We start from the raw sequence: 23269 nt of genomic DNA on the forward strand, positions 1-23269 counted from the left end.
TCTGTGGTTTGCATCCATAAAGGCTGTAGGATTTGATTAAAGAAATTCAAGTTTTTTGATTACAAGCTATATAATGGAAAACAATACTTTCTTCACAAAGGCCAAGAAGCATACATGTGCTACACTGAAGAGTACCCTACATTTTCATATAACTCCTTTTATGATTTTCTCCCACCATTTAAAAGAATTAAAACACAAAACAAAAACAGCTTGTATGTAGTATCAACCAAAAAGTAGCATTCAATTGTGCATGCCCCTTTCCTCCAAGAGTGGGAGGGGAATAATAGGACAGAGAACTAAGGACACAGAATATTTCTCTGCTGTAAGAAAAGAGTATTTGCTTTACAAAACAATAGCAACATTTATGCTTAACAATGAAGGCAAAAAAATTTCTTGGAAAATGTATGAGTAATTCCTAAGTCTTAGAAAACAAGCTCAATGTTTTCCATGAGGACAAAAGATAAACACCAACCTTAATGTAAATCCCAAGCACATAATGAAGTCAGATTTCACTGTCTACAAATTATTACTGATACAATAGAGTGCTTCAGAACATTCGCGTTTCTATGCTGTCCAAACAGGATACTAGAACAGTGGGAAGACAAGTGATAAATGAACACTTGAGTTAGAAAAATGTTGCCAGTATGTCCCCTAGAGAAAAAAACGTAGACATCAAAGTTCATTCGTATTGATGTCTCCCAAAACTTTATTAAGCTTCAGTTGCAAAACTTGCTTACTCTGCCTGGCTTCATTACCTGCAGCCAGACTGTCACAATGGTAGGGATGCCTGCATTCCCACAATAACACGACCCAGTTTTGGATGGTTAGAGCTACATCAACCAAAAGCCACCTGCCGTTATCCATGTAGTCCTATAATTTAATTTTGACAAAGTAATTTTAGCAGTTCATGTAGGAAGTATACTATTATTACTAAGTTAAATGTTATATATTTCACAAACATGCATTTACAAAGAACTTCCTTTCATTTTACTTCCTGAAACTTTAAGTAGTACAAAAAAGAAAAATGTAGCTCTTGCCATTTAGATATAGCAAAAGTAGGTAAAAAGGACACTGATCACAATCAAGAATAATGAAATCACTACATCTTTACATTCCTTTACAAGTACCTGAATCTCACTGCATTATGAAGTATTTCCAAACAGACAATACATAAAAGCTCATGACTGCTCATTTGCTTAAGGAGACTTTAAAAAAATAAAGCCAGGTCTCATTTAAAAATGAATATGCTCAAATAATATGCCACAATATGCTTTAACACAAAGTTACGTCAAAAAAGCTTGATTTAAAACCAAATAGGCAAGTGCTAAATTGTAATCTTTCAACCTTGCACATTTAAAGCTGTCAGCTTTTACTGATGATACTGGAAGGTCACACTAGACATATTTGATGGAAATCATACTGTAGAACTGCACAGTAATACCAAATATCATGGTTAATTTAGGCAACTAACAGACAGCATGCGTTTTGGTGTCTTGGATAATGAAAGCAAGCCTTTATCAGGATTTCTTGCAGCACCATTACACTTAAAATGTTACTCTGAAAATCAAATTGATCTTATCTTGATGACCCACATGTTATAAAGTAATTTGCAAAGTAAGAGCCTACTGCTCCGTTGGAACAACATGTAGCAATTAAACAAATCTGCTGGTATGCCTTATGTACTTGTGACCAATTTTACATTATCCTTAAAAATATATTTTAAATTAAAAATAAATCCATTAAAAATACAAGAGAATTAGAGAAGTTCAAAGAGCAAATCATTCCCAGCTGATCATTTTAGCCACAGATTTGAACTTGACTATCATTTGAATTATAATTCTTTTATTGAAGATATAATTTACTGTTAAGCCAAGATTCAAATGCCACACTGTATTTAAACAATTTTAAGTTCAAGTCCACCTGTATTCAGCTATTAAAGTTTAATTTAATTATGAAGTATTATTCTCCACTGGGACCAAAAAGAAACTATGGCCACCATAGTGTAGTAACCTGAACTCAATATATCCATATGGCAAAGTTCCTTTATGAAATTAAGCCTCAGATTGTTTCAAGGTTACTTAGTGGTAAATCCAGCATTAAAAAGCCTACAACAGGTAATAACCAAGCAATCATGAGTTACACATACAGAGACAGAAGTAACTGCAGCAACAATTTTATGTACTTTAATTAAACATAATTGACATATATAGTAAACTAAGCAAGTGATACTGCAAATCTCCCACAACACAAAAGCCAGGTTTAATTTTTGACAGTTCTCCTTCCATAGGCAAGAACTATTTTCAGCTACAAGATGAATTGAGTCCAAATTTCACAACACTGTGAAGCACCTGATTTTAAACTCAAAAACCCTTTAGCAAAGTACATGATGGACAGGGCAAGGGAGGATGGGAAGAGAGCAGGACAGGAAACATAACAACCAAAGCAAAACACAAAGCCATCACTCCCACATGTGCATGTGTATGTACATGGACACAGACTGCAAACCTGCTTCCTTAGCTCTTAAGAAAAGTTGTTGAGAATCCTGCACTTGACTAACATCACTCAAAGAAATATGTCCCACTCAAAGAAACATGTCCTTAATAAGTCTGAGGCTTCAGGAAAACCTAGCTTAAAATTATTTCCACAGTTACACTGTCATTAATAACATTAAGCAAGCTGAAATGAATGCTTCTTGCTTATTAATCTAGAAACAAAAAGATTGCCTCAAAAGATATGCAGAAAGTTTCCAGTAAATAATTGTCAAGCCCTAGTATAAAAAAAAAGAAGCAGCAATAAAACTCAGAAGTTTAGTACCATAAAGATATCTGCCAGATAACTTTTCCTAGTTCTTGCCTTTTCTAATTGAGAAAAAGAAACAAAATAGAGCCCAAATTCACCTACGACATCAACAAGCAGAATTAGCTTTGTTACCCCTGAAATGACGTGAAAGTTGCACATGCCCATCTCGAACAGACTAATATCAAAACACAACAGTATAAAAAGCTGTAACAAAGTAGTTCTTTGGCTGGTTTTCAGATAAGATTTGTCTTAGACCAATTCTATTACAGCTTATGTCTAAAGGGAAAAAAGTATTGCTATGGAAGTTACACCTGAAGCACAAAGTAAGCAGTAAAGACATTAGTATGGCTGAAACAGATTCAGTTAAAGAAACTCCTAGGGCCAAACACCGCCATGACACATGAATTTTAAATTTCTCACCTGTTCTGCAACTCTAATTCCTGAAAATCCTACAGGAAAAATCTTAACTCTGGCTAATAATGTTATACTTTAAGTTGCAGTCAATATTCTGTTTGATTTGCAGCTTCCCCCTCCACCCCCAATAAGCAAACTAAAGCTCAAACTTCCCCCAAATCATTCTGCTCACAAACAAACCTGATTCATACAGTCCTCCAAACAAATGACTTGCTGTTCTGCATAAACCAAGAGATATCTTAACAGAAAACACATATGCCTAGTATCATGAAACTGACTAAAAGGAAGAAAAAACAGACAAACAGTGCAAAGTCTGATTATTACATTACGTAGAAGTGGAAACATTAGCAGGAACGTTGGTACTTACTGAGCCTGGCTCTCTGTACTTACTGTGCCTGGCTCTCTGTCTGCTCCCGCAGTAACCAAGAAATGCACAGACATGCCCGTTCAGACACAGAGGCAAGAACAGAAATAAAAAAGGGGGGAAAAAAATTAGAACACAAGCCGCAAACAGTTTTAAAATGGCTTTTATTTATATAAGTCATTGCACATTCCTAATACAGTGATTTCCTGAAAATTACAGTATTTTGTAAACATGATTTACAGTTTAACCATACACAAAGCCTAGTTTTATTTCATGACAGAATAAATTATTTTCTTTTCAAAAATTAGTCAAGTGCAATTTTGCCCAATATTTAATTGCGTACTAGGATTTAAGCCTATGAAACTAAAGTAACAGATGCAATTATCTAAATCTTTTGTTTGAACACATTCACTTCAAAATTTAACTTCTCATTTCCCCTACCTTCCCACCCACCCATTTAACAACATTACTTTCTTTGAAAAAATTACCCATTATGCAGTTTAACAGCTTTCCACAATATGGTGCAGGCCACTGGTGTTACAACTAAGCATTTACCAGGATGTCAAAATGCCCTGCAAACTATAGAGCAGGTGACACCTAGCGATCCCCTTTTAAAATACTGAAAATTTCCAAGCTGAATTTTGCTTCAGTGGTATATATGCAGACATTTTTAAGTTTGCCAACAGTTTTTTCTCATTCTATATAACTTGATTTCTTTAGAGATGTACATAATTTGCAGCAATGTGCAAATCTGACAATGTCCTAATCAGGCCTGCCATGCCTCTCACCTCTGTGGTGTTCTGCATCGTGATGCTTCTTGTCATCTTTTATTGCCAAGTGAGACTGCCCACCCAAAGCACTAGAAAGGGCAAGAAGGCCAGCACTGCTTCCGAGTGGAGGGATTCCTGGAGGCTGAAGTCCTGATGGATGCGGCGTTAGAGGCACTGGAGGTCCATGGCCATGGGAGAGATGTTGAGCCTGCAACTGCTGCTGCTGTTCCCAGCAGTTTCATCATCCCCAGAAGAACAACGCATAGCACATAGTTTGGGAAGGAGAAGGGAGAAGTTTGGTTAATTATTGAGAATCAACAGTGGATTTTTTCATTTGTTTGTTTATTTTAAATCTAGCACCTTCTCTTTGTCGCACCACACTATACATACTGCATTATATTGTGTTGTCTGTGGACAGCTCTGCTCATGGCCCATAAACCAAAAAAGGCTAGCTGGATACTTGTCCTGCAGCCCGAGGAATAGGTTCGGCTACTGTAGGTTGTTTTGGGCAGCTACTGCCTGCCACAGCATCACCGGTGACAAACAAACAGCAGCAGCAGAAGGCCCCAATATCCTTCCCTTTCTATAGAAAGGAGCATCACTGCTCTGGGAAAAAAACAAATTTCACTGGCAAGGCTGATTTATTAAACTCACCCCTCTCTCTTCCCCCAGTTTGGAAACAGTAAGTAGGTTTCTGTTTTGAATATTAAAAAGCCTAAAAGACACTGCTCAATTTCATATTTAGTGTAGTTAAATCTATATTTTATTCTAGCCAAACTTTTGGAAAAAAAAAATATTCATGAACTAACACTGTGTTTAGGAACCAGCTTTGAGCTTAAAATCCAGATATTCCAGATAGCATCAATAAGGTCATGGAATTCCCAACAAGAAACATGGTATTAATGAATTAAAATACCTCCATCTGTTTCAAAAGCAGCTTGTAAGACCAATATCATAATGAGCGGACATACAACCCTGTAACCAATCGGGCAAAATAAGCTGTAAGCAATTTTAGAAACACAGTCCTTATAATGGAATGACTTCCCCATAGTTTAAATATATTTTCTAGTTAAAGCTGTTATGGTTTTATTAATATTTTCCAAGTTCAGCTATTTAATTCGTCCAAAATGCTCAGCACAGATTTATTTAGAAAATTAAGCTTCAAAACCATCTTTAGCTTAGTCATAGCTCCCTTTTAGTTTGCTACAGTCCAACATATTTTCTGCCTCTTTTCTGCTTCCTCATGCCTGGACATATGAACAAAAGACAGAACAAACCTCTCCACCTTGGCCACGCCCCACCATCCCTCTGCTGAAGGTAGATACCATGAAAAAAGCTACAGTACCACCCAATTAATGGGATCAAAGAGAAGACAGATAAGCAAATGTCTGAACAGGATGAGCTCAGCTAGACATGAGAGTTTGACCTGGTGAATGCTAGTGTCCTGTAAGAGCAGGCAAAATTGTTACAGTACCGCTGACAGCTACTGAAATCGTACCTAGACTAAAGCTCACAATATTTCACAAGTTACTCCAAGATAACTCAAAATAATCCAAAAATATTTACTCTGCTTCCATAGGTCCCAAGACTGTTCAAGACAGACTGTCAACAATACCTGCAAAACATCTACTGGCATATGAATGACTTAATTTATTACTATTTAGATAACCACTGCATCCCTACACTTTTATTTCTCATAACCCCATCCCAAGACATGCCTTGAGCTGTTTATAAATTTATGTAGACACAAGTGACTTACACTGAAGAACTCTGAACTGGACCTGCTATCTTTCACTTTTCTGCTGTCCCAACTGTAATGCAGCCATCATTTACTTATTTTTGATATACAAGACAAATCTTAAAATTTACCACAATCCCTTTAGCCAATTCTATAAAGCCACAAGTTTACCAAACCTTTGTCACACCATGTATCAGGAATTTCTTTTCACGTGCTGGATAAATAGCCTCGCTAGTCTTCACTGTAATACATACATCTGATCACTATCGTTGCTAACTTTTCAGTATGTTTGAAAACCAAGGTAAGAGAGAGGTAGTCCTTATCCTTCTATTTTAATGTATTTACAACAACCCAAAAAGTAACATTTTGAAGGAAGTATTAAGTATTATTTTTATTTGAAGTAGTTAAAGCAGTAGACTACCTTCTACAAAATCAAGCAGCTATTGCTAGTGAAACTTCATTTAACTGAAGAAGTATCCAGTAAAGAGCACTGTAAAGTCTGACAGGACTGTCAGGTTTTGGGGTTTTTTTTTTGGTTTTTCATCCAGCCTGTAAAGAACAAGAGGACATCTCTCTTCTCACAAATTTTAGCAAGACTTTAGTAGTTTCCAGCATGTTTCCTCAAATCAGGAGATAACCTCATGTTTTGGCAGACTCTGTCAGAGAGATGGTATCTTAGTTGTTCCCTTCCTCATTGACTTAAGCCAGGTCAGTGATCTGCACTCTAGCCATGAGACAACATGCATCAGCAGCACTGTACCGCATTCATGGCATTGGTCTTTTGTCCCCATCTGCACTATCACACTGGATTACCTAGTTGTGGTGTGCAGTTGGCTAAGAACAAAAAGTGATTATGCCTTCCAAATTGGTTTCCTGGAGAAAAACCTCCTCCCTTCTCCCAACAGTGAGCTCAAATTAGCTTCTTTTGCAGCGTGGGCATGGGAAGGTCAAAACAGGGAAATGAAGTTAAATTGTTTCCATTCTTGTCCCTATCCCTTCAGGAAGCTTGTGAAGATTCCCTTTATTCATGCTTCTCTTGCTTGGTTTAATTAGCAAACAAGTTAACCCTCATGATTTCAGGAAGCATAGCTTAACGTCTTTAGAAATCAAACTGTTAGGGACACATTACGTACAATTTCCCTGGGTCTGCTTTGTAGCCTACACACAGGGTATTTCAAGAGTCCCAGAAATGAGGAATGGACTAGTCCCCTCTAACAGGTTCTGAAGCTGAAGGCATGTGACAAGAAGGGCTATGTCCTGTTTGTCTGATGGGACTGCATTCAAACGGTGGGGAGCAATGCCCAGTGTAAGGTGTGGAACGGAATATGAGAGCTGTAAGTGGAAACGCATCACTCTGCCAAACATCTTAGAAGCTTTGCAAAATGGCTACTGAGGGTAGCACAGGAAAATGGTACCCAAAGATGCTTAAATATCCAACTACGTTAAACAGACTTAAGACTGAAAACCTGATCATGGTCTTTTAAGCCAACAAAGGTATATTGTGATTTAATATTTATTATCTGAGGCTCGCTGCTGTTTAAGACTGAAGTATACTGATTTATTGTTTATATATTACCTATTCATAATAGGTTTAAAGTTCTCCCTAACACATAAAGATGATCCTTTCCAGAAGTTCATGCTCCTTTTATTTAAAAAACTTGAATTGTTATAAGTATATTGTATTCGCTTTCTAGAAGGGGAAAAGGGAGTATGTGCTGCACACAAAGGAAGAAACTAAAGACCAGGGAGATGGATAACAGCAACGCTCACCAGATGTATTTAGTAACTAGACATTTGCCATAGTAGATCCTAGAAACAATTACGTTATGCATATAATGTCACTTCAAAGACACTAATGCCTGCTCTGTCACCTTTTAAGAGCTTAGCAGCAGTGAGATACAAAACGGAATAAGTTGGCAGCAGTACCATGGTCTACTAGGCATGTTCATTAGTAGTTAATTAAAAACTAGACACCTGCCATAAGAAACGTGCTCAAAAAAGGATGAGTAACAGGTCTGTCTTACTACCAATTATTATCATTACTTGCAGAGCAAGGGCTGTGTCCACTTTCAGAGGGAAGTGGGAAGGTAGAGAAGAGTGCAATGATGCATACATAAGTGGTTGCACTGAGATAATTAGCCATAGTAGTGATTTTAAAAGCATCAGTAGTTCACCCACCATTTTGTTGCAGAAGCAGTTCGTATTTGCAAAGGGAGAAAAGGAATGGCAAATTCAGCTTACTGTACTGTCTAGATGTAGTTTTTATTGCCTCCAATTTTTTTCCCAGTATCCCCCTAACCAGACCACAAAGACAAAAAAATCAACATATGAAAAACACAGCACTTGCTTCTCTGAGCAAGCACCTCCTAACAATTTTAAAGGCAGTACAGTTTTTCACCTCCAGCATTCTGGGCAAGTTCCAGCTATAAAGAGCTCTTTAACTAGGACTTAAAATTTGGATTTAATTTTCAATCTCTGCCAGAGACTTCCAGAGACAGAGTTAGTAAGTTTTTGTGAAACAGATTTCCTATACATAAATAATGACACGTCTCCTTCAGGCTTTCTGCTTATCAAGATAGAGCATGAGCTCCTACAATCCCACTTCCCACCTTGAAGTAGCTCCGTTGAGGTCACAAACACCTATGGCTTATTTAAACATCTAGTTTTGAATTCCTAGTGTTACACAGTTAACACATTCTTCTGTTCTTAAACAGATGTGTGATCTACTATTCAGTTTCTGTTGAAAAGCACCGAATTAAAAATTCGGATGTGATTGTACGTGAACAGTGGAAAAAAGGTTACACCTGGTCCCAAACTGCAATAGCTGTCTTCTTTTGTGCCCTTCTAAATACACACTTGAGAGCAGAAAAAGTTTTCAAAAACCTTATCAGCACTAGCACCAGTAATACTATCAACAGATTCCCCCAAGCTCCATGGAGGTGTTCTGAAAAAATATCTGGCAGGCACAAAAGTCATTTAGAAACCTAAAATGTAAAGGGCACTACTTCATGTCAACTTCTGTAAAACTGAAGAAATGTGATTTTGTTAAACTCAAGCAGGCAGAAAGACATAAGAGAAAAACATGTATTACTGTGTTCAATTTCATTGCCATATTCTCTCCCTTCCCAAAGGGAAATCTTCATGTTTTTTTATTTCCTTGCTTAAGTAGCAGAAGGAAGTGAGAGCCTGTATCAAACATCTACGGCCAATGAACATGAGGGCCACTGTCTGAGCACATACACCTAGCCAACCAAGTGATAACCTTCTCCCTCACTGTTTAGAAATATTCTTAAAACCAACATTGCAAATGTAACCTTCCAAAAAAGGAAAAACTCAAGATTATGCTCCTGTCAGATCCAATCTTCTCCCTCATTCTAAAAAAAACCCAAACCCTGCACACACCACCCACGCTACCAACAGTCAAATCTAGCAGGATTAAACTCATTAGACAGTCTAAGCCATTAATTAATACTTGCATTTAAGTTTCTATAGGTAATTCCAAAAGAGTATTTCAGCTACAGGGAAGAACATATTGCAGGACGACAAACAACCTCCCTTAAGAATATATCCATATTCTTCTACAATGGAGTGACTGCATCAGTGGACAAGGGAAGAGCTACAGATATAATCTACCTAGACTCCTAGAAGGCCTTTGATATGGTCCCTCACAACATTCTTGCCACTCAGTTGGAGAGATATGGATTGTTAGATGGATGGATGGTTAGATGGATGGATTGCTAGATGGATGAGGAACCGGCTGGATGACCGCATCCAAAGAGTCAGACTCAATCCAAAAATTCAATGGCTCAACATCCCTGTGGAAACCAGTAGATAGTGGTGTCCCTCAAGGGTCCATAATGGGACCACTATTCAATATCTTCATCAATGACATAGCTAATGGGATGGAGTGCACCCTCAGCAAGTTTGCAGATGACACCAAGCTAAGTGGTGCAGTTGATTCGCTAGAGGGAAGGGATGACATCCAGAGGGACCTTGACAGGCTTGAGGAGTGAGCCCATGAGAAGTTCATGAGGTTTAACAAGGCCAAGTGCAAGGTCCTGCACATGGGTTGGGACAATCCACAGTATCAGTGCAGACTGGAGAATGAATGGATTGAGAGCAGCCCTGCGGAGAAGGACTTGGGGGTACTGGTGGATAAAAAAAATGGACAAACACCAGTAATATGCACTTGCAACCCAGAAAGCCAGTCGTATCCTGGGCTGCATCAAAAGAAGCATGGCCAGCAGGGTAAGGGAGGTGATTCTCACCCTCTACTCCGCTGTCATGAGACCCCCACCTGGAGTACTGCATCCAGTTCTGGGGTCCACAGTGCAAGAAAGACACGGACCTGTTAGAGCAGGTCCAGAGGAGGGCCACAAAAATGATCAGAGTGGGCTGGAACACCTCTCCTATGAAGAAAGGCTGAAAGAGTTGGGGTTGTTCAGCCAAGAGAGGGCTCTGGGAAGACCTTATTGCAGCTTTTCAGTACTTAAAGGGGGCCCATAAGAAAGACGGAGAGAGACTTTTTACCAGGGCCTGTAGTGACAGGACAAGGGGCAACAGTTTTAAACTGAAAGAGCATAGGTTTAGATTGGACATAAGGAAGAAATTTTTTACAATGCAGGTGGTGAGGCACTGGAACAGGTTGCCCAGAGAAGTTGTGGATGTCCCATTCCCAGAGGTGTTCAAGGTCAGGTTGGACAGGGCTTTGCCCAACCTGATCTAGTGAAAGATGTCCCTGCGCATGGCAGGGAGATTGGACTTGATCTTTGAAGGTCTCTTCCAATCCAAACCATTCTATGATTCTATGATAGGTGAACAGACTGATATATGAGCTACCCAATATGGATCGCTTACTACTCCATTTTCTGACTTTGCTTCAGCAGCAGAAGCTGTGTTTCCCCTTCATTGCTTTTGGATGTTTCTTTTTCCTTGATAATATCACCATTAGACTAACTAATCACAAAGTGTGTTAGCAGTTCCTGCAAGATACTTCCTTCTGACCTATTCCAACCCTAATTTTCAGTATCATAGCAGCAATCTGCAAAACTAAGCTCTGAGTTTGCTTTCTTTTGCTGATGACACAAAACTGGGAGGAGTGGCTGATAGACCAGATGGCTGTGTTACCATTCATAGGGACCTCAACAGGCTGGAAAAATAGGCTGACAGGAATTTCATTAAGTTCAGCAAGGGGAAGCGCAAAGTCCTGCACCAGGAGGAACAATCCCATGCACCAATATATGCTGGGGGCCACCCAGCTGGAAAGCAGCTTTGCAGAAAAGGACCTGGGAGTCCTGGCAGACACCAAGTTGAACATGAGCCATCAATATGCCCTTGTGGCAAAGCAAATGAATGGCGTCCTGGACTGCATTAGACAAAGTATTGCCAGCAGGTCAAGCGAGATGATCCTTCCCTCTACTCATCACTATTGAGGCCACACCTGGAATACTGCCTCCCGTTCTGGGCTTTCCAGTACAAGAGATACATGGACATACAGGAGAGCATCCAATGATGGGCCTAGAGAAGGCCCAGCTCTCTCAGCCTGTGAGAGAGATATGCAAGATGCTCCAGTCCCTTACTCATCTTTGTGGCCCATCATTGGGTGGCCCAATGACAGGGCAAGAGGCAATGGGCACAAACTGAAACATGGGAGGTTCCTCCTGAACATCAGAAACACTTTTTTTACTGTGATGGTGACTAAGCATTGGCACAGGTTGCCCAGGGAGACGGTAGAGTCTCCATCCTTGGAGATACTCAAAAGCCATTGGACATGGTCCTGCACAACTGGCTTTAGGTGGTCCTGCTTGAGCAGGATGGGTGGACCAGATGACCTCCAGGGGCCCCTTCTAACTTCAGGCATTCTGTGATTCCACAATTCTTGTTGCTTACCGTTTTCTCCCTGTTTAAACATGTTTTAGAAAAATGAGAGTCAGCTACTACTATCATTGCTTAATTTTCAACCTAATTCCTTTGAAACATCTGTGTTTATTTTGTTTCATTTGGTTTCTTTACTTCCTCTTCTTCTAAATGCTTAGATTTTATTCTGACAGATAGGAAGCTACACCATACCACAGTAAACAAACTTGAAAATGCCCACCACTGCATCTCTAGCTAGTGAGCTGAGAATGGAGACTTTGTAGTTCTGTAGAAGTTATTTGAAAATGATCCATTATGTGAACAAACCACAGTGCCTTGGGTGCGGGAAGAGAATGTGCCTTCAGAGCAAAGAAACAGTGTCTTCAGCAAGCCTCTTCCATCTATAAACCACATTAAATGTCATTGTACTACAGAGATTTAAGTCCACAGAAGGACAGTATTGGCAAAAGCTATCCAAAGCCATATATTTCATACATATAAAATTTGTATGGCAGTGACATGATTATTTAAAGACCCAACTGTCTCATGGGAAAAATCTTGTTCCTTTTTCGTGCTTTATTACAGAAGATGCATATTTTCCACTCCCACAAAAAAAATAAAAGCTTTTTACTGTGTAGAGGATTGATGTCAAATCAAATATCAAAACCAGAAAGAAGATGAAAAAGTTATCTTCAGTTTGTTCTTTGTTATTATTTTCTACTATAGGAATCTGCTTTAAACTAATGTTAAATTTCTGAACAAAAGGCTCTTCGAAGTTTTTAACAGTTCCTGTTTCCACTTGTTCAAACAACATAAACCACACTAATAAGTCTCAACTGCACATCAACTTTTTTGAAGGAGTAAGGGGTTGCATAAGTTGCCTCACATGAACCAGAAAACTGATGCTATACTGGGATAAGGGCAGCTGCCCCCCCAACACACACTCCCCAAGCAGTCCTTTTCTCACAAATTAACTTCATCTCTAAGGTAACTGAAATAAGGCTGAGAATTGTATTTCACTGCTCCGCTGATACAGCGATTATAAGAACGCTAACAAACTAAGCCCTTGTGCCACCTTATCTATTAAAAAAAAACCCAACAGATACAAGCATGTCCAAAGTACTCCATGAAGCTACTGCAAAACAATATGAAGTCTATAGTTTTCAGTTAGTCTTTTATCTGTTTTCCTTTAACTCCTTTTCTACTTGGTCACTTGATTCCTTCCTCCCTGTGTTACTTCCGTCTTTTTCAGAATTCACTTTCAGTCCTCTGCTATGTGATCCTCCTTTAGGAATCAAGTCTTGTCTCCTCTTTGTTCTTCAGAAAACAAAATAGGGAAAGCAATGCTGATTTCAACTGGCTTATGAAGATTAAAACCACCACTTCATGCTCTGGTGCTCTCACTACACTTTTACACTGATGCATACCTGTTTCACTGTAAAATGTATTTCTTCTACAGATTTATGCTACACAGTTTTGCCATAGAATACTAAAGCTGGCCAGCTCTAGAGTGTTGTTTTTTTCTCCTTGCATTAGAGATTAAACTACGTTCTTTAATCTTGCTCAAGTTAGCACAGTTAGCATAAACACAAGCATAATTCCCCATTCATTTGCTCTATGAGGCTAAAAGTTCTTCTCTATCTAAAGAAAGAAAATACAAACTAGTTGCAGTCATGAAGCTGCCACACTAACTCCTCTGAAACAAAAGTATATATTTATTGATTGGCAGTGTAGTTCAAGAGAAAAACGATTCCATAAAAAAAATTACAAAATAGGAAGAGAACACAGATTCTAATGTGGGGCCAGCAAACCACTGGTGTACATGGGTCACCTCCAAAGAGCCCACAGAAGGCAACCAAGACAGCCAATAAGGGTCAAAGCAGTTACACTGAAGCCTACATCTATCTAGCAAAACTCTAAATTCAATTTTTCATTACTACAACAGGAACATTTTTTGAAAGCTCCTTAAAATTATTATATAAGACATAAATACTAAATATATTCTTTAGCTTGTATCTTAGAATATGTTCTGTATTTCCTGAGGAATTTTTTTTTTTTTAAACAGGGAAAATGAAGTCTCTCAAAAACGAGAAAGGCTTAGGTTGCTATCAGTTTGAATTACACAGCCAGTACCAGCCTACCCACAAGTACACACACAGTACTTCTGCTGAATCACAAGATCCCATTTTTATATTTTAATACTGTAGTTAGCTTTACACCTACAGAACTGAGAAACAGGTCTTCAATGCTCCCCAATACAATGCAAAGAGCAAATACAAAAATAATTTCCAAGGGTAGCTTATTAACCATTGATTACTTCCCACATCACCATTCTAGACTGCAGACATGCAGACTGCAAGGGAGAAAGCAGCACTATCTTTTCCTTAGCACTATGCTGAGCAGCAACTCTAATCTTTGCTGTGCCTTTCTGTCTCACTTTAAACAGCTAGGTTTCTCTGCCCGTCCCTCTGGCAATTTGGAGGGCAAGCCCAGGCACCAGAATTAGAAAGATAAAGAGGTATTACACTTCTGGGCTCTTCAAAAGATCACTCTTATAAACAGTAATGGCAGATGTGGATGACCCCACCCAAATGATTTGTCACCACACCCAGTGAATGAGCACATCAGCTGTTTTTCCGCTAAAGTGATCAGCAATTAACTATTTAACAAAAGTTTAGTGATAATTGTTAAATGGCAAGACTTTTAATACCCCATTGACATAGAGGGAATAATTATATAGTACTGCCAGCTTGACTGGCACTTTCACAAGAGCAGATCTGCACTAGCAGCCTAGCTACGCTGTAGAGCCTCTGTGGATCGTCCCACGCCGGCAGAGCCCTGCAGCGAGGACGCAGGATATTGCCAGCAGATGGAATTCTTCCAGTTCAGCGACATCTTCTCCCCAAGGCGCATTAGCACACCACTGGTGTAGCTGCATCCACGTAAGGGCTTTTGCCAACAGAAACGAAGGGTTTTCTTCCCTCCTCCATGCTTTTAGGCGCTGTAAGTCAACCTAAAACTTAGTAGCTTATACAGAGTGCAGACCCATTGAAGCATGGCTAGTGCTTCTATCAGCAGCCATGCTGGCAACACAACAAGCAGCCCATGAACTAAAGCAGCCCTTTTACTAGCATAACCTTATATGTATATATACCTATAACATTTTATACATCCTATATATACAATGATGTATTTTATGTCTTAATATATCATTAATATATTGTTATATACTACATACTATACATTATATATACCATTCTGAATACATTACATATATATTGATTGTTCATACTTTTATATAAAAATATAAAAGTTCTTCTGTGTGTTTGTATATATAGCTTTTTCATTGATAGCTATTCTTCTAAAAATATGTATTACATGGCTGGCTTAAGAACACTTCCTGTCTCAGTTTGTACCAAAAAAAGGAAATAGAAACAAGTCAGAACAGCAAGTTCTAAACGTCCTTCTATTAATAATGTGTTTTGGTTTTTTTTTTCCGTAGGTTAAATAATGTTGTTTTTTTTTTTTCCCCCTCAGGCTAAATTCTGAATAAGGGACAAACAGCAAAGCTGAAGTCGCATTGGAGGAAGAAGACTCTGCAACAATGGAGGAACCAGAGAAGCCTTTGTAAAGGACAGATGCCACAGGGCAGGAGGGAGTGGAGGAGCAGAGTCAGAGTAAAGGCGGAAAAAATGATCCTTGCGCAGGAAAGCATGTCTTCAAAGGACTTCCCAGACTCTAAAGGAAACTAACAAATTTAAAACCACATTCTAAAAACCACAGAAGGCGACCTTAAATTCTCTTGGTCCAGACAAGACAAAGGCTGCTTTTCTGAAACCAGTTACATTCTTCTGATCACTGTCAGTGTAAGTCAGTTCGAGAGCAAAGCTTTTCTTTCATTTTAGACAAGTCCATATTGCTTTCTCTGAAGACTGAGATGCAAGTCTTAAGTCTCTAGAATGAAGCTGTCAGCATACATTGCTTCTGGTTTGCAGAAAGTGCCAGCACATTTTTTTTCTGGGGCAACCATAAATTCCTGCCATTACTCACCTTCTAACCTCAAATCTATGTATTTGCCTTTTTAGCTACTGTTAGCATGCAGCTACCAGCCAATGACACTTCAAAAGCATGTTCCTGCTGCCACAGCAGCCAAAACCAGCTAGTTCAAGCATGCACCAATTTGGAAATGACTTAAAAGATATTACTCTAGTGGGTTTTATTACTGATGTATGATTACCTTAAAAAGTATTTATTTTCCTTCCAGGCTCTCTTAGTCTCCAGAAATTTAAATCTTGCTGAACATGAAGATGGTAATGATGGAGTAGAAAGGCTTTTTAGTAAATTAAAATCCAGAAGTTAAATACAGTATTTTAAATTATGCTCATTACCCTTTTTGTCCCAGCTACTACTAACTACAAAAACATTTCAGAGATATCAAAGAATGAAAAATATGACAGTCACGAGAAAAGCATTACATTGAATTTTATTTACTGTTCCAAGCCACAGACCAGATTCTTGGAAATTTCCTATACGTCCCTATAACAACTTCCACCTACCAAATGATGATCACTTCTGAGCATGCATTTGAGCAATACACTTCTGCTAATCCTCGTTTTTACTAACTCAATAATGCTGCTTGTAAGTATTCAATTTAAAGAGCCACAGTTAGCCAGCACCTTTAAAACAGTACTGGGCGTTCTCAGGAAATTAAGTGTTATATAAGACAGCAACCTTGGTAGTTCAGCAAGTACTCTGGAAAAAAAAAAAGCAGTTACCAGATACCAGGAATCCTGCAGTTGATACAAACTCTTCAGCATATTGAAGAGTTACAGCAAACTGCTGTACAAACTGTGTCTTTGCCCTCCCTTTAACATTTCCTAAAGTTATCCTAAATGCCTATGCTAGTCTCGCTTAGTGCAAGAACAAGGAAAGCAAGCTTCTCTCCCTTTTCTTCTAGTCCTCCCACACAGCCCCCTATCTCAACAGTTTGCCTTGCTCTTCCCCCATGAAAAACAGAGGGTTGCTGTTTTCTTGCACATTTCCAATTTTTAATACTTACACTACTTGTGTCCCCCTGTATCTACCTCCAGTCCCTCTGCACTGATCTCTCTGCACGCTACCCCCACTGACTCCATCTTTGTCAGTCACCCAGTTACAGGTATATTTTGCCTGTGCGGTCCACACCACTCCCATTGGCACACTGACAGTTAGTTCACCTCAGCGTATCAGTGTTTGCTTCTCAAAACTAGGTCTTAGTTCCTTTCGGATCTGTATGCTTCATCCTTTGCGCCTCTCTCTCCTACCAAGTAGTCCAACTTACAGACCTACATCATTCAACGTGTAAATTCCCAACCCCTTTCTGTATTCCTACGCATGTTGCAGGACAACTCCGTGACCGTGCTTTGCTTCATCCTTACTCAACTAACTTCTTTGCATTTGATTTTACCTCATGTGCAGTCCCAGCTGAGCTTCTCTTTTGTCTGGGCCAAACGATTCATTCTTCCCATCCAACTCCTTCCTCCTCCAAACCTACCATACCTCAGACTTCTTTCAAGAGAAGCACTGAAGGTCACATCACATTTTTATCTCAGCCTACTGACTCTTCACCTACTCCAATTCCCCCACTTGTCTCACTTCAAGTATGAATGCAAAGCAGACATCTGTAAGAGAGAAGAATGTATGCTGGTGTCTTCAGTTTGTCTCCTTTTACTTTCTTGATAACTTAGGGAAAAAGTGGATAATATTCACAAAAACCATCTTCAAACATGGAAAGCTATTCTGCCTGCATATGCTTTAATCAACAGAGGTGCTTTGAATCACTCTCTAGAGGAAGTAATCCTTTCCTCTGGGATTAAATAACCTACCCTTCCATGCCAATTACATATATAAATGTATTGACGCTCCTCTGCCTCAACCACCTTCAAAAGCAAAGCCATCATCTCTAACCCCCATTTTGTCTTTCTGATAGCCCTTCCATATTCTGTTAAAGCTCACTGAACACACTTTCTGTAAATCCTTACCTTGAACTGTACTATTCCAGCATTTTGACCCAACTTTAGTCTTTTCCATTCCATCGAAACTATTCCTTCCAAACCAGTCTGTTTAACAGAACCATTTGGAGCAAAGTTCACAAAAAGAAGGAATCATCTCTTCTAGCGTATCAATCTCCTCTGCTTCTACCTACCTAACCCTTCCTGAAACCAAGTTCTCCATTGACTTTTCTGGTCTTCTATTTACTATTGCCACATACACAGGTTTTTCTAATCTTACCAGTCCCCCCCGCACCTCTCCCCTGCTGCAAGACAGACCAACTTACAGCTCTACACCATTCAACATGTACATCCCATATCCTCAACACCTAAGTTTAGTAACTTAGACTTGGGGTTAGCTAGTTTATGTTAAAAGTGAGGACATAGTGTCTTGTGCTCACTAGATCTCATTTTATTTAATTTATAAGAACTAGGCAATTTCCCCTCCCTCAGCACATAATGCACATCATGGCTGAGGAGGATCTAAAGTAATGCTACAGCTGCTTAGCTCTTCCCTTGCACTAAATTCTGCATTCATTTTTGCTCTAGTCTGTATTCCTATTTTATAATGAAACATACAGCCTAGTTATTTATAGGCTTTCTAAGGATTAACTACACACTCATAAGAATAAACCCTCAAGAGGTTAACCTCATCCTCTTAAGCTTCACACACTACAATCCCAGTGATAGCTGGCAACCACAGCCAAGAGAGAAAAGAAAATAATCCCACATCTTGCTAATCCTTTAGCCAATCACCTCATGCAACAGTGGAGAGGCTTCTCGGAGGCCTACAACTCAATCTGTCTCAAGAGTACTGTCAATCCAAAAGATACATATTTCACACAGAACCATTAGCAATCCACCTCAAAAGGCAAAGTAAGATGTAACTGGCTACTCAGTGATACACTGAAATCGTGCATCTAAAACGCAATGCTAAAAAAGATTCCAGCTTGCTGCTTATAATTCCCATTCAGATATTTGCATATTCTACTCATAAAGCTACGTAGTTTATTAATTTGAAAGTATATATAACAAATTTTGCATTGTTTACATCTAGATAGACCAATTTAACTGTCCCTTATACTTCCTAGCATTCCTCAACTTTCAATACCTTTGGTTTTCCAGCCAGATCGTATCGCTCAAAAAAACCCCAAACCCCTTCAAGTTAAACCATGATAATCTACCTAATTCTTTCATACCATGATCTGGATTCTTCCTTAACCCCAAATGTGGACACTGCCTGCAGCTGCAGCAGCGCCAAGGAGTTAACAGGTGCACTTACATTTTAAGTCAAAAGTTTGTTTTGTTTATTATTTATCTTGCAAAACTGCTATTTCATTCAACTTTAATATAACAAATATTAAATGGCTCAATTTAAAAAAATTGGCAAGGAAGTTGTTTAGCCACACTGCTACCCCATCTCTGCAAGTTAAAACTTTCAAGAACATGCAGGAAAAGTATAAGGCCAGAGGTATGACTGTTAATAACCAAGTATCATCCACAGTTCTTTCCTGAAGTAAGAATTTTTAATCAACACAGAGGATTAGCACTGCTTACAAGCTCACTGATTCCAATTATTTTTTTTTTTAAATGTGTCAATTCATTCTCTTTTGTATGTGCTTAATATACACCGATTCCAAAGCCTGGCTTTTGACTTTGTAGGTAAATTGAAAAATCTCAGTCCCATGAGACTACAAGTCCCTGTCCTCACAGTCTGTCCTTTAATAGGCTTCCACCTTTTCAACTGGAAATAAAAAAAGTGTAAAATAAAGATAGTTCAAAATCATGATGTATTTCAAAAAGTTGTTCCCACTAATTAAAGGCTTTGTTCCCTTCCAGAATTCACATATGGCCCAGCAGCAACAGGAATTGCTCTAACTCAGGCAAGCCAATTGGGAAACTCTTGAATCATCAAGTGTCAGGAAACAATGGCCGTAACAGAGAGAAAGGAAGCGGGGGGGGGAGTCAAACCCTGACAAAAATGCATCTTTTATCTAATTGACAGAAACTATACAAGTGAACATCAGCTAGCAAAATTAAACTTTCCTCCTATCCTCAAAATTTGTTGTACATAAATATCCCCGGTAGTATGACACCAGAGGCTACTCGATTGCATCTTCTACTGTTACAGATTGCTTTAGCCTATTTGCATTCTGAAAAGAACTTTCATGATCTTTCATGCTCATAATAGATGTCTAAACCGTTAAATTACTATTTCTTTTCTTATCTTGAAAGACACTGCACTTTAACAGCATGGCCCTTCCATTGTTCTTTACACTAAGTCGGGTCCCTGAACAATACTGACAGCTGCTCCTAAACTGGGCCATGCTCACTCTCAGTGCAGCTGCTGCTTGTAGGAACAGACAGGCTTCTGATGTGTCCTCCCCTCTGGGGAGAGGGCTTGACACACTGCGTGCTCAGTGAGGGGGAGCAAAGGTCCACTGAATTGTCAACCCAATTTTATGCTATTCAGATTTTTCAGTATGCACACCGTCCCTTTCAAACAAATACAAGCATATGTCAGAGCATGAAACTTACTGTGTGGCACAAGATAATTATTGATCATGTAAGACTGTAAAAGATCACTCTGCCATACATCTAATTTTAGCATTATGTATATGCATGCATCTACATGGTAAAAGAAATTTTGTGCCCAGCGTGTTCATTTCTTCATTCACAGTTTTGGATTTGTATGGCATCATTCAGAAGTCTTTCAGAAGACACAGGAAAGTCTCTCTTCTGCTGAATCTTAAATAATTTAAAAGTGAAAAAGGTAGAGGCTTCTATTCCTGCTTCCAAAGAGCTTTCCCCCCCAAAAAAAGTTGTTAATTGCATGTGGTATTTATAGATCCTATTGCTTTTAAAAGACTATATTGTGTAGAATTTAAAGAGGTACCTGACATGCTTGAGACAGCAAAATTTGGTTCAGCTAAGTAGCACTAAGTCCAGCAAGAATGTTTTTAAATATATTTTAATACATATTTCCATTTAATGCACAAAATATTTTTTAAAACTAGTTCATTAAAAAGTGATTTCCATTCCATTTTCATCCTAAATAAGTAATTAATTTTAAAAAATGCAAGAAAGTACAGTTCTCTAATCTTTGCTAATCAAATACCACAAATGTACATGTGCTGTATTTCAAAGATCAAATCAGGTATTCATAAAGTAATTCATTACACAAGCAAAGCATAGAGGAGATTGTGACAAATACAGATGTAATTGTGTGGGTTTCTAAGATGTGATTAGCAAATCAACTAAGTAACAGTCAAAATTTGATACGAAGGGAAAAAACAGCGCAGATTTGAAGGGGGGGGTATGTTTATGCAAAGCTAATCTGTCAAGTGTAATAAAGCAGCTTGAATAAAATTTAAGCTGAAAATCCACTGAAGCTCCCCATTTCAGGGAGGAAAAGCTATTAAAAGGAAATGAAGGTCACCCTACCAGTTTATTTCACCTAATTGACTGCCAATAGCTTACCACAGGCAAACCGACTGCAGATCTGCAATTGAGAAACTGATGAAAGGAGTTTTCAAGCTGAGGCTCATTCTTTTAATCCTCCCTCATTCCTATTTTTTTTTCCATCTCCAGTTGGGATGTAATTTTAAGCACAGATGGATTAACTGGTTCCATTGTCTGTAGACGTCATTGGACTATGGCACTGTTAATCCGTACAGCAGCATGTCTAATTATCATTACAAAGTGTCTGAGGGAACTATAAAGACCAGCAGGGCATCTTCTCACAAGCAATTAACATAAATTGATAAATGAGTAATTTGAATCCGCTCAAGGCGCTCACATATGAATAAAATCAGAAAGGACGGGTTCTTGTTTCAGCTACTTCTTTCACTTAGTCTGGAAGGGCAGAAAACATGAGAAATATTCTAGACTTAGTGGCGGGGGAAATGAACTCATGCAGTGGAAGGAATGTATGGTTCAGAAAGTTCATTAATACAAAGCAAGTGACTTGTGATTGACAACCAGTCACAAGCAAGTAGTATTAACTTATTTCAGCATATCTAGAAGCACATACTTGGTGAAAGGCTATTAGAACACTGTGTCAGACAATTAATACTACTTCAAAAGCAAGTGAAGTTTCTTTTCAGTAGCTCGCTAATTTAAAATTCATGAAAGATTCACAAGAAAGGAAAAGAAAGAAGAATGAGTAGTTGTACAGGCTCCAAGAACTCAAGTGTGACAAAAAGCATGAGGCAAAGGTAACTAGATCAACTGACATACAATACCTACAAATAAACAAGCAACTCTCCTAATCATATTTCTTGCAGGAAAAGTTTTGTTACACACAGCATTGCTGCACAAAATGATGTTCTGACAAAGTAAACTATTAACTTTATCCCCGCTAGAATCTGTGTGAAGCAAGGCAAACACTTCAGCAACATTGGGCATTAAAACAGGGTTAGATATTAAAACATTAAGCTTATTTTAAAAATAGCAAAGCAGTAAGATATGAAAGCAAGTTATACACACTGTAGGAGGTAGACCTGGAAGGCCACGTACCCCGATGATGGCATTCAGTTCAGCCATGGTCACTTGTTTGGCACGTTCTACAGCTTGGGCCACTTGCTGCTGATGCTATTAAAAGAAGAAGGGGTATGGGGAGGAATTTGTGTTAAGGTATTGACTGCACCAAATCAAACCAGGATCACAAACACCTGAACAACCGGTTTGTCTGCAGAAGCCCAGGCTACCTATTGCAAGACATCTTATGCAGGTAAAAGGTAACAGTGCCCTATTTCTCACCTGTTCAAAAGCAAACAAGAGCCCTGAAGGCAGCCAGCTCACCTCTTCCCCCATGCCACTTCAATATTAATTTTCTGGCAAATGAATAATCAGTTTCTAATGGAGTTGACAGGACAATAATGTCAACTTCACACTAGTGTCAATTTTAACATTTATACACTCTGTGCCCACACAGCAAAAACCTAGTGAAGTTTCAAACAGGGAAAACTGCTTCACTGAGCTCAACAAAAACTACAAGTACTCTTTGTAGAGTTTGAAGAGGCATATCCAAAAATAACAGGCTTCAAAATGTAACAGCAGCTGCCCACAATATGCCACAATTGCAGTCATTCAGACCAGATGCAGGTTTGTAACCTTGAACAGTGTTTTGCATCTGAGCTAACTACTCACCTTTTACACTAAAATTTGATACAAATTATGTGACAAGATAATACGCAGACAAGATAAGCATGCTTATTTCACTAGATTCACGTTTGACAACTGAATATCAAATAAGCAATCACCACGATTAGAAATAAAAGCATTTTCTTGCATTGGT

The 23269-nt window shown here is 38.8% G+C and overlaps 1 protein-coding gene across 1 annotated transcript in view; it reads right to left on the reverse strand.

The window, feature by feature from the left end:
* The window catches only part of TLE1 (transducin-like enhancer of split 1 (E(sp1) homolog, Drosophila)), a 70996-nt gene that overhangs the window by 28256 nt on the left and 19471 nt on the right, over positions 1 to 23269 (reverse strand). Inside the window, exons 4-6 of the mRNA XM_009328104.1 lie at positions 22459 to 22563; positions 4366 to 4570; positions 3604 to 3620 (exon numbers count right to left, since the gene is read on the reverse strand). Coding sequence (XP_009326379.1) covers positions 3604 to 3620; positions 4366 to 4570; positions 22459 to 22563 — 327 coding nt within the window. The remainder of the gene's footprint in view (positions 1 to 3603; positions 3621 to 4365; positions 4571 to 22458; positions 22564 to 23269) is intronic.

Source organism: Pygoscelis adeliae, unplaced genomic scaffold (genome assembly GCF_000699105.1).
Source record: "Pygoscelis adeliae isolate BGI_AS28 unplaced genomic scaffold, ASM69910v1 Scaffold45, whole genome shotgun sequence".
Taxonomy (NCBI): Eukaryota; Metazoa; Chordata; class Aves; order Sphenisciformes; family Spheniscidae; genus Pygoscelis; species Pygoscelis adeliae.